This window comes from Octopus bimaculoides, chromosome 24 (assembly GCF_001194135.2).
Source record: "Octopus bimaculoides isolate UCB-OBI-ISO-001 chromosome 24, ASM119413v2, whole genome shotgun sequence".
In the NCBI taxonomy this organism is placed as follows: domain Eukaryota; kingdom Metazoa; phylum Mollusca; class Cephalopoda; order Octopoda; family Octopodidae; genus Octopus; species Octopus bimaculoides.
The window spans coordinates 32,402,474-32,415,074 of NC_069004.1; the positions used below are offsets into that span (position 1 = coordinate 32,402,474).

The 12,601-nt window shown below is 37.9% G+C and overlaps 1 protein-coding gene across 5 annotated transcripts in view; it reads left to right on the forward strand.

Annotated features, from left to right (window-relative positions):
• LOC106884290 (doublecortin domain-containing protein 2) overlaps positions 1 to 11,953 on the forward strand; it is a 105,106-nt gene extending 93,153 nt beyond the window's left edge. For all 5 annotated transcript variants that reach the window (XM_014935592.2, XM_014935594.2, XM_014935593.2 and 2 more), the window contains 3 exons: positions 962 to 997; positions 2,950 to 8,814; positions 11,028 to 11,953. In XM_014935592.2, coding sequence (XP_014791078.1) covers positions 962 to 997; positions 2,950 to 4,062 — 1,149 coding nt within the window. In that variant the 3' untranslated portion in view covers positions 4,063 to 8,814; positions 11,028 to 11,953. The remainder of the gene's footprint in view (positions 1 to 961; positions 998 to 2,949; positions 8,815 to 11,027) is intronic.
• The last annotated feature ends 648 nt before the right edge of the window (positions 11,954 to 12,601 follow it).

Here is a 12,601-nt window from a genome sequence, read left to right on the forward strand (position 1 = left end):
CCCCCAACACCGTAACTTGACAACCGATGTTGGTGTGTTTATGTCTCCCATAACTTAGCCGCTCGGCAAAAGTGACCGATAGAATAAGTACTACGCTTACAAAGAATAAATTCTGGAGTTGATTTATTCAACTAAAGGTGTTGCTCCAGCATGGCTGCAGTCACATGACGGAAACGATGAAAAGAAAAGAAAAAATACACACACACGCATACACACTCATCTAAGCATCAATAGTCAATACATCTCACCTTCATTTACATATACATATATATATATATGTATATATGTATGTGTATATATAAAACTGAGCTAAACTTGATTAACCAACTTAAGTAGATTATCTAAATATTTGCCCTTTTCTTTGGTTTATATTTCGAGATTAAGATTAACCTCTGCTTACTTAGAATGGATTAACAAGTAGGATCATCCTCTTCTTGCTTATGATGCAGTATCACTAGTTTAGAGCCTCCTGTTGGAAGAAATTGTGACCAGGACATATGAAGCGTTTGTGTGTGTGTGTACAGAGTGTACCAAGCATTTGTAAACAAAAGCAAAACTGAAGTCACCAAACAATGGCCCACTCGTTCAGCCAGAAACACCAATGAAACATACCATGCAATAAAATTGTCCCCTGTCCTGGTGACAGCCCTGATACGACCATAAGAGTGCCAACATGCTTGGGTTAACCAGCTCCTGCTCATTTTGCCCACAACAGCAGGTCCTCAGTGAGGCCCTGGCTCCATGGTGCCTGACCCCACAGTGCCACCCTCTGACACTACTGCTACTCGCACTTAGTCTTATTGGAATGTGCATAATTAATGTATATTTGGGAAATGTGTGTATATATATATATATATATATATATATATATATATAAAACCAATTTAGAGTTGTTAAAATGTGTGTGTAATCTTAATTAAAAGTTAATTTTTGTTTTGTTTCTTCTTTTTTTGTTTTAAAGGAATCTCGCAGTAAAAACACTTCCATAAAGAAATCAGTAAGTAGCAATTTTTTTTTTTCTTATTGGTTTAAGACAGAGTCTGTGCCAATGGCCTCCACAGACCATTAGGGGCCAGTGAGAGTGACAAGGCTGATGTCTCTTTTAAACATTTGTGAGTTGACGGCTGCAGAGGAAGCGTTGCTCATGTATGGAGACTGAGAACTCCAGAGGGATGAAGCTTTGTGATTTGGAGGAAGAACTTAGGTGTAGGGGTTAACGGCAGGACCTGAGAAGATGAGGAGGAGGACACAATAAGGGTATCAAGGGAAGGAGAGACTAATGATTTGGGGATAGTGGGGCGCCTGGGTGGTGGAGAGGACACAAGACCAGCCAGTTCTGATGAGCAGTGGCCATGGTAGTAGTAGTAAAAACGACAGAGGAAGGTGACAACATGGCTGCGTATGAGTCGTGAACTAAAACTTCTCAGTCGTCGTTGTTATTGCCCAGTTGCATTATCAAATTATTCGAACAGAGAAGATTGAAAGGAGTTTTATTTTTACGCTTAGTCAGGGGGAAAGACAGTGCCCCTTACATTCTTCAGGGTTCCTGACACTGGCAAGATAGAGAAGATGGTATCATCATCATCATCATCATCATCATCATCGTTTAACGTCCGCTTTCCATGCTAGCATGGGTTGCACGATTTGACTGAGGACTGGTGAAACCGGATGGCAACACCAGGCTCCAATCTAATTTGGCAGAGTTTCTACAGCTGGATGCCCTTCCTAACTCCAACCACTCAGAGAAAAACCCTGCCTTGAACACAACTGTATGATGATGATGATGATACTTCTGTTTGCACAAAGGGCATCAGGTGATGAGAGTTCTCCAAGTGGTGCCACTCTGAGACAAAGTACACCCTTCTTCCCAGGTGGCACCCATTTTGGTCAAGTCTTCTAGCACAGTCTTTTGCCATGTCATCACCAAACTGCCTCTCTTTTGCCTCCCACTTTCATTCTGGAAGTTGTTCTTTAGCGCTTCCCAATAGAACCGATCTATGATCAAAGGAACAGGTTTGACCATGCGATTCAGGAGTTGGCATCACAACCATGTGGTTCTTAGTTCAATCCTGCCGCACGACTCCTTAAGCAATGCTTTCTGAGTAGGATTCATTTGGTGGAAAATGTACAGAAGCCTCTTGTATATATTTGTGTGTTTGTACATATATGAATGTATGCATGTCTGTATGTATATACACATGTACTTATGTCTGACAATGTGTTCCAACCATGACTATCCCCCCCCCCCCCCCCACCAGCATAGTATAACAAGCACTGCATTGTTTAATGTATGCTTCTCCTCAAGTAGGTAATGTGTAGTTTGAGGGGAAATTTAGTTGCTATTGCAGGCATAGCTGTGTGGTTAGAGGCTTGTTCCCCAGTCACGTGGTTCTGGGTTCATAGCACCTTGGACAAGTGTCTTCCCTGAAACCTTGTGAGTGGATTTGGAAGACAAAAACTAAAAGAAGCCTGTCGTATATATATGTGTGTGTGTGTGTTCTTTTACTTGTTTCAGCCTTTTGACTATGGCCATACTGGAGTACCACCTTGAAGGGTTGTACTTGAACAAATTGACTTATTTTTTAATCCCAGCACTTATTCTATCAGTCTCTTTTGCTGAACCGCTAAGTTACAGGGATGTAAACACACCAACACCAGTAGTCAAGCGGTGATTGGGGGAACAAACACACACACACACACACACACACACACACGTGACAGGCTTCTTTCAGTTTCTGTCTACCAAATCGACTCAAAAGGCTTTGAGTGACCTGGGGGCTCTATTAGAAGACACTTGCCCAAGGTGACATGCAGTGGAACTGAAACTGGAACCCTGTGGTTGGTAAGCAAGCTTCTTCCCACATGGCCATATCTGCACTTATAGTCTTATTTACAATGACTAATTGTTGTTTTTTTGTTATTTTCATTTTTTTATTTTCTCTGTTGCAGGAAAAAGAACAGAAAAAGACAAACGAAGTTTCAGGCAATCAAAGATCCAAAAACCCAAAGAATGCTGATGTTTCTTCTAGCAAAAAACCCACTGCAAATAACGGTGAGTCTGCTAAAGACCAAATTTCGGGGCAAGCAGCACCAGATGCGGGAGTAGGGAATTCAACATCATCCTCCAAGAACTCTGATCAAAAGAACACCACTGACGTTGCGGGAGAGAAGAAAGCCACTGACGAACCAAAGAACTCAAAGACAGTCAGGAAACCTGATGAATCCCTTGTAGACAATCATGCCAACACACCACCAGCACAGCAAATCTTTTCCCAAAAAGAATCAAATAAACAGGTCGGAGATGGTAGTTCATCCGCCTCTTCAAAAGCATTCGATAATGATGGTGGAGCTGCTCAGAATGATGCCAAGGATAATGATGACCGAGTTGAGAGTCCAAAGGTAGAACCAACGAAAGATGGCAAAGCTGAAACTAATGACAGCAATGCCAAAGCAGATGACCAAAGAATATCCGACAATCGAACATTAGACAATGAAACTCCCATGTCTGAACCCAATGCAGTTGAGAAGGATCCTTTTGAAAGCTCTGTTTCACCTGTAGATGGCGCTGTTGAAAGAGAAGATTCTTTGTTGAGTAACAATACAAAGACTGATGACAATCTGAACGCTAAACAACCTGAACAGGAGACAGACGAAAAGAATGCTCAAAACATTCTAGGTTCATCTGGAGACAAAAGCAATACAAAAGACACTGAAGAACTGGATAAACCCTTGAGTCCACAGGAACGAGATGTCATAAACAGCCCACCGATTGAGTCAAGTGTTGATCGAGAGCGCTCACCATCGGTACAATCTCCGCCGCTTTCAGAATCCCTTACGAGCGACCAGTTGTCGGAGAACAAGGCTCAAGAGAGCAACAGCAGTGAAGTTCCGAAAGATGATAATAATGCTTTGAACAGCAGTCAAGATATGAATAACGTAGCAGACATTCAACAGAATGAAAACCACAACAACACCGGGAATTCCAAAGAACTGGAGAAGCAATCAAATTCAAATGCTGATGAGACAAATCCACCCAAAGTCCCAGCTTCAACTAATGGCTAAACACACCACAACATATATATAATAAATATATATATATATAAGTACATACATATGTGTATATATATATATATACATACATACATATATATATATATATATATATATATATATGTATGTACACATACATATGTGTATGCATAAATATATGTGTGCGTATGTATGTGCATATATATATATATATATATATATATACATACACACACATATATACACACATACTTATGTTTGTAGGTATTCTCTTCTATAATAATAATAATAATAATAATAATAATAATAATAATACAATATAAACCTAGCTTAGCCTTCTGTTATCTATACGGCTAATCTTGCATGTTAGGTTGGCCGACATATTTTGGATTGCTGCTCTGCATGTCTTTTACTGATATATTTTGGATTTTGTTTTTCATATTTTGCTTCCTCGACTGGGAAAGGTCTGGGAGAGTATCTGGGTATTTATTGCTTATATGGTGCTTTTTTTTCCGCTCTCTCTCTCTCTCTCTCTCTCTCTCTCTATCTTTCTCTCTCTCTCTCTCTCTCTCTCTCTCTCTCTCTCTCTCTCTCTCTCTCTCTCTGCTTTTAGCAAAACAAAAAAATCCAGACTTGATGTTCTTTCTAGTGTTTGTGTTTGTATATATATATGTTTGTGTATGTATACATATATATATGTTTATGTGTGTGTGTGCATGTATAGAAACCATACCAAAACAGGCACTGGAGTATGCTGCGGCCTTCAGACTTGTTGAATCCTCTCAAACAATCCAACCCATTCCAGCATGGAAAATGGACATTAAAAGAGGATGATGATGATGAGGAGGAGAAGGAGGATGTATACAGATATTGCAATATTACAGCTTTTTCCACCATCATTATTAGAAATACGCAACACTATATAATAGTATAAAATAAATACTACATAGCCTGAGATTCTGGTTGACCGATCACTAGTATGTCATTCGAGTTAGTTAAATCTACCAATTTTGGTGGTCAAGAATCGGGACATCACTATGGTGATGACTGAAACAAGTAAAAGATAGATGCATGCGAGGTAGCACAGAATGCAAAGAGACTGATGGTGATCCGTGTCGGTAAGGCTTATGTTTTTTTTTTTTACAAAAAATCAACAAAAAGTCTATAGTGAAATTATTGTTGGGGCACTGAAAAGTCTAATGTTTCAGACAAAATTCTTCCTCAGGGAAAAGCTAATGGGAGCGAAATTAAAGGAAAACAGTAGAGTTTTACATCTTCTGTGTTTAAGAAACTGGCTGCCACTGATGAAGAGCTTAAGGTTCTATGCTGATTTAAAGAGATCATCTAGTTCAGTCAACTGAATTATCTCCCCACCATTACTTGACATCCAATGCTGGTGTGTTTACATCCCCATAACTTAGCAGTTTGGTAAAAGAGACCGATAGAATAAGTACTAGGCTTACAAAGAATAAGTCCTGGGGTCGATTTGTTCAAATAAAAGTAGTGCTCCAGCATGGCTGCAGTCAAATGATTGAAACAAGTAAAAGAATAAAAGAATACACACGTACACACACACATACATATATCAATCTTCCTTGGTTTCCGTGGCCTGAATTCTCCTCACAAGGTAATTGGTTAACCTGTGGTTATTAATATATAAAATTTCAATATATTTCTAATTAGTTAATTTGCTTCCTCAGCTGCCATTTTCAATGATATGGAAAAGTTACCAAGAAAAGAAATACTACAATAATTTATATATATATATATGTGTGTGTGTGTGTATATATATATATATATATATATATATATATATACACACATATACATATTGTTGGTTTGGTCAAAAAAACTGTTTGGTTTTTGTTGACATTAAACTTCAAGCACTCAAGTAAGTTGCTAACTTTAGTCTGTCTCTTGCACATGCACACTCGTTAGATGCTGAACACTTCAACATAGTTTGATGTGGACTTGCAACAAGACAGGCTCTATTTTGTATGCTTATGGTTATCTTGAGAATAGAGAGCCAAAATTAACATTATTGGCACTGCATGCCTTTGTTTTTAAAATGGGAAGGACAGTGGTGGGAACCTGCAGAAAGGTATATGTTACAGAAAGAATGCTGTTGCAGGACATGTGCCAGAAGTGGTTTTCAAGGTTTCAATTGGTTCAAGATACACCACACACTGGCTGCCCGACTGAGATTAACTGCGACAAAATGAAGGAATTAGTTGACACCAACTCCTGTTATATGACCAGGATGATCACAGATAGACTCCAAATATCTAAATTGAGTGTTGCAAACCATTTGCATCAATTCAGTTACATCAGCAAGTTCGATGCCTGGGTCCCACATCAGTTGAATGAGGATAAACTTGCCAAACTGATGTCCATTATACGAACGGGAAGAAAACAATCCTTTTTTTTTTTTTAAGAGAATAGGGATGGGGGGGGGGATGGATTGTCTATAACAATGTGAAGCACAAACGATCCTGGAGGAAACAGGGTGAACCATCACAAACAACCTTCAAAGCAGGATTTCACCTGAAGAAGGTTAGGATTTCAGTTTGTTGTAATTGGAAGAGAGTGGTCATTTATGAGCTTCTTTCCATGAACAGGGCCATCAATTCACATATGTAACTGTGACCAGCTGGACAAATTAAATGCAGCGATCCACCTGACCAGATCCAGCACTTGCTAATCGTAAGGGCATCATCTTTCATCACGACAGTGCCAGACTGCAGACTTCTTTGCAGATGCAGCAGAAATTACTGGGGATCGGAGGGGAAGGTTTTGCCACACCCACCATATTCACCTGACCTTACACCTTCAGAGTCCCACCTGTTTTGGTCTCTTCAAAATTCATTGAATGGACAAACCTTCATCTCTGAAGTGAATATAAAAATTCGTCTGGAAGAATCCTTTACCAAGAAAGACAGGAAATTCTTTGAGTGAGGCATAATAAATCTGTCCACAAAATGTCTGAAGATATTGGTACAAAATGGTAATTATATCAGTGATTGAATAAATCACTTCGTGTTTAAAACTTGTGGCTTATTTTCGCTTAAAAACTGAATGGACTTTGAGGTCAACCCAGCACATAATTTTCAGAAACAAATATTTCAGAGGCTCGGTTTTGTTTTATCCCATGTAGAAATTATCTCCCATGGACACAGGCTCTGATTTTAAACTTTTATTGGAAATAGTCAAACACAGACATAATGTCATTCATCACATACACACACACACGCACGGAAACTGAAACTTCGAAGTCAGAGCTTATTTGCAAGGGAGATAATTCCTAAAGGACTTTTCCGTAAACAAAACTGTTCACTCCTTGTGTTTATCAACCCTTACATTCTGGAAAAATAAAAGATACACACACACACACACATATATATATATATATATATATATATATATATGGTAAGTGACAGACAGAGAGCATTTGTTTAATTGCAAGTCCCTGAACAATTTCCATTAAATTGATACTCTGGACAAGATGAGAGTTCCAGCCTGGTGATGCAGACTGTAAGTCATGTATAGCTTTAAATAGAGAACTGGTGGACAAATGTCAGAGGTCTTAGTTGAGTGACGCCAAGGCATTTTCGGTGTTTTTGACAATTTTAGATATGAGGTTCATCCATCACTGGTCATTGCTGATGATTATTTCCCAGGTCACATTTACCAGAAAACTTCTTAAGATTGGTGTTGGGGAGGAAGTTGGTAAGTTCCTAGTATTTTCTTCCTGAAGTATACTGTGATGTACTTGTCCAGAGTTGTCAGTGAGTAATCCATTGCTGAATTGTGTCCAGGTCAGATCCAAGAAAGATCTATGGCATATAAGGATCATTTTTTAAAATCTTCATGTACAGTTTAATGTCATCTACGTGTTCTAATACAGTAACATGCTTCAAGTTGGCATCTATTTTATTAATATATACAACAGACTACAGGGGGCCAAGGACAGATCCTTGCAAGACACCAGATGTCATTGCATAACTGCAGAATGTTTTTCTAGTACTGCAACCACCTCTTTTTCAGCTGAAAATAAAGAATGTCAACCAGTTATAAACGTGAGTCCTTCACACAGAGAAGCTAATGTTTATTGAGTCAGTTGCATGGCACAGAATTAAAGGCTTTGGCAAAGTCAAGAGAGAGAACATCAACTCATGAGATGCCGTCTGTGATTCAGGTTATGTCTTTAAGAAACTTGATGAGTTGGTCAGAGTGGCTGGAGTTAGAAATAAATTGAAACTGTGAGGGTTGAATAAGGTTATGAGAGTTCTGAACTATCTCTCTCTGACATCAGATCTTGAATTTGGTGACACCACTTGTGAGACTGACTGGATGGTAATTAACAGGTGATGTGTGATCACTCTTTGAATGGAAATAAAGCTGGCAGTTTTCCACCGTTCTGGGTTAAAACTGTTATTAAGTCAGAATTGGAAAGAGTGAAAGCTCGTGCAGCAGAAAGAGGCTGCTACATTTAAGAAGCAGACAACACCATGGAGACCAGAGGAAATGTAGTTGTTTATATGTTTGAATTGATATCCCAGCTTCGTGGGAGTAAATCCAACAGATTTTATGGAATTGGATGCCAGTAGCAGTAAAGATTGTATGTTTGGATATCCAACAGCAAAAATGCTAGCATGGCATTTGGCAGTAAGTTCTGTGCCCCCTTTAGGATCATCATTCATCTGATCTGTGTGGGATTCATGAAGAGGGCCAACTGGAGAATGAGGCCTTTGTTTTCAACACACATTTTTCCAGAACACTTTCAAGGTTTGTCGTTATTTAAGTCTGCTTTTTTAGTCACCTGCATGATATGCTCCATTGCACTGTCTTTTTCTTTTATCTTCTGTTCTCTGTAATCTGCAATCATATTCAGCATCTCGCCATTCTTTCTTGGCAAGAGAAACTGCTACAGTCTCTCAAACTGCACTTTTCGGGGTTTATAACTGATGCTTTGCATGTGGTCTACGTTGGATTAAGGATATGCTGAAGAGTGGTATTGGCATTTTCAGAATGGATAAATTCAAGTCAATTTGGAAGCTGTAGCTCAGTGCAATAGAAGTTCCAGTCAAAGTGAGCAGTTTGGAGGTGGTGGTTACTTTTTCTGGAGTCACCTAAAATTCCCTGATAGTCATGCTGATAACAATTTCTGGTGCAATAGTAAACAGCAGGTCCAAAGTGATTTTTACCTCTTGTCGGGGAGGTGGTTGGTGAGGGACAGTGACTATTTGGGACCAGTGTGAATCCATCTCTAAATCAAGGAAATCATTTACACTTTGTGATTAGGGAAAGGTTTTCTAATCAATCTCTGGGTATCTGAAATCACCAGCAATAAAACAATCAATGAAGTTTTGAGAATGCCAAAAAGTTGAGTCTTGGTGGTCGTTTGGGGAACAGTAAACAACTCTCAAATACAAGTGTTGACATGTTTATATGAATGTTGCCAAAAAATACCTCTTGTGACTGATTCAAATTGCTGCTAAGGAATTGCTGGAAAGCTTGAGTGAAACCAGTCACCAAATCATCCCTATAGTGACTGAAGTGGTCTTTGTGAAACAAGTTCAAAGCAAGCCATACTAATATCTTTGCAATACCAAAAATACCCCTGCAAAGGTAAAAATGTAACTTTGAGTGTAATGAACTGAGGATAACCGCTTGAAACATAGGGGTGGAAAGGTGGAACTTGTTGCATAAACTAATACTTTATATCTGGATTTAAGCCCATCATGAGAACGAGTATGGCATATAATTCTAATTCTTGTTTAGTTTCCCAGGGTTGTTATCTTGCTGCTAAATTGTTGGTTTGATATCTTTAAAACCAGCTTACATTCTTTTTTCCCATGTCACCAGACTTGACAGATTTCCAGCTCTGTCCATTATCAAGTAGACTAAAACCCTTCTGTGGTGCTCAGTTATGATTCAAGGAAGCTACAAAGTGTAGCTTTGGACGTATATCAGGCGATAAACCAGGACAAGTTCAGTACATGATAAGGTTCTCATGCTTAGCTTTATCAGAGGCTCAATGATATCCATGCATTGTTGGTAGAATGTAAGAAGATCAATCTTAATCTGACTTGTTTGGCTTTGGATCTCGTTTCGTCTGAGGTTGAGAACATTTCAGGGAGGGAACTCCTTGGACAAGCTGTTGGAGTATGCCTGTATGCATCAGTGCGTGTATATATAGGATCTGTCCAAAAATTGCATACACACTTCAGGAAAGGAAAATTCTGTATAAATACCAATATAGATATAGATGCTTCTTTTGATGTTTTATCAAATTGCCATAATACTGAATAAATTGCACCAAAACTGAATTAAAATATTTATACAGATTTTTCCTTTCTTGAAGTGTATATACATTCTTTTGGCAGACTCTGTATTTGTGTGTTCGTTTGTGTGTGTGTGGCAGCGACCACGCACACACATGCATATATTTATATGTTTATATCTGCATAACAATATACATATATGTTTGTATAGGCTAAATATAGGCCACTATATACAGTGTATAGGGGAAGATATTTATTACTCCAGGTGCTATATTTAACTATTATTCTATAGACTAAACGCACCTCATTTTACTGTTCACATCTGTTTGCTTTTCGTCAATGTTGTTGCCCATTTTTATGGGACACACCTATATTTTATGTTTATAATGCTGCATGCTGTGTCTTTATAGGCAATATAGCCTGATTCCTATTTCTATAGGCTGCACACATGTATAGGCTACATTGTTTTGTGTTAATATAGATAGCTTATGCATTGATTCTGTTAGATGGTTTATTGAATTTTTTTGGCTAATATACTCTGTCTGTCTGTGTCTGTCATTGACTCTCTCTCTCTCTCTCTATCTCTCTCATGTATGCACACACATATACAAAACAGAAACATGCACACAAGCATACACATACATGTAAATATCTGTTCCTGTGTTGTGGTATCATATGATATTATAATATATTATATCTTCTTTATATTTCCAGGCAGTGAAGGTGATTTGATCGAAGATTTGTAACTTCTACAGGCTCCATGCAAAGACAGTTAATTCATTTGTTTCCATCACACCTTTTTGCTCCCCTCCTCTCCCTCTACTCCCCCTCTCTCTCCTTCCTGCATATGTTCCTCTTCTTATCTCTCTGACTCTTACATATCTCTTTGTCTCTCCACCTTGCTTGCGGTTTCTTTCTCTCTCTCTCTCTCACACACACACTTGTCAAAGTCTGAAGAATATTGAAGAACAGGATATTTTACTTGTGACAACTAACAATACCATTAGCTACCACCACTACAACACCAATGCTGTTATGAATGTTGTGAAGAAAACTTTGGGATTAAAACAAAAATAAATGGAAAAAAAAAAGACAAACTCATAATTAATCATTTTGTACAAAATTGCCTGAGGCCATTCCTGAGTCTATGATACAAACTTTCTGTTCTGGAATTTGTATCATAGAAAACCATAACCTTCCATAAAATTTTCATGTTAATTTATGTTCCAAACACCAGATTAATTATTTAAAATTATTTTATTAAATTCTTCATTATTTTCAAAATGAATTAACACAAACGTAGAGTATTCCCACAGAAATATGGTAACAAAAGGGTTAAAGTGATCTAAATTAAAATCTTCCATCAGAATTTCATGTTAATTCATGTTCCAAATTCTAACTTAATAACGACAAAGCTATTGTCCTAAATCCTTCGTTATTTCCAAAATTAATTGAAATAAAGGTAATTGTATTTCTAAAGAAATCGGGTAACAATAGGGTTAAAGTGATAATGAATGAGAATAAAACCAAAAACATACAAAAACCTTCGATGGAAACAGAAGTTGAGTTTTTGGTATTCTGTTTCTTTTTCTTATTATATTTTTTAAAATCAAGAAATAATAAACATTATTATAAAGAAATTTTTGTTCTTGTTATTTCAATATGGTTCGAGAGTGGTAGGTTACCAAGAACTAGGACGGTGGATAATAGAAGTGATACGGCCCCTTTATCGTTTTGGTTGGTTACGAGTTCTCACACGTGAGGTTGGAAAGAAGAAGACCAAGCATGCTCTGTTGGATGTGTAAGGTTACACTGGGACGTATATATCTGTAGTGGTCTCCACTTTCCTTTGATGTGTTAAGCACGTGCTTATTTCGCTCAATGGTTAATCCAGCGTTGGATTAACTACAAACAATAATAACCATTCAGTTGTTTTTTTCTGAAATTTCTTCACGCGAAGCAATGACTAAGGGAAGCAACTCAGTTGTTACTCAGCACACAAAACACTAATAAGCAGTTTGGAGTTGAAAAGTATATTCATAAAAAGCATTGTTGTGGTGTTCAGTTTTTCGAAACTACACTGAATATGAAGATCTACTGATATAGGACTCAGTGATAAGCGCTAAACACAATCCCAGAACAACAAACCGTAAACAAGTGTCATTTTAATTCACATTTCAACGTTCTTCTACGATATACGAGAGATAACTCTAATTCATTTTTGCGAACTTTAGCTTTCAGAAATGTTAAGTGGACAGCGGACAAAATACTAAGTTAATATGATTGCA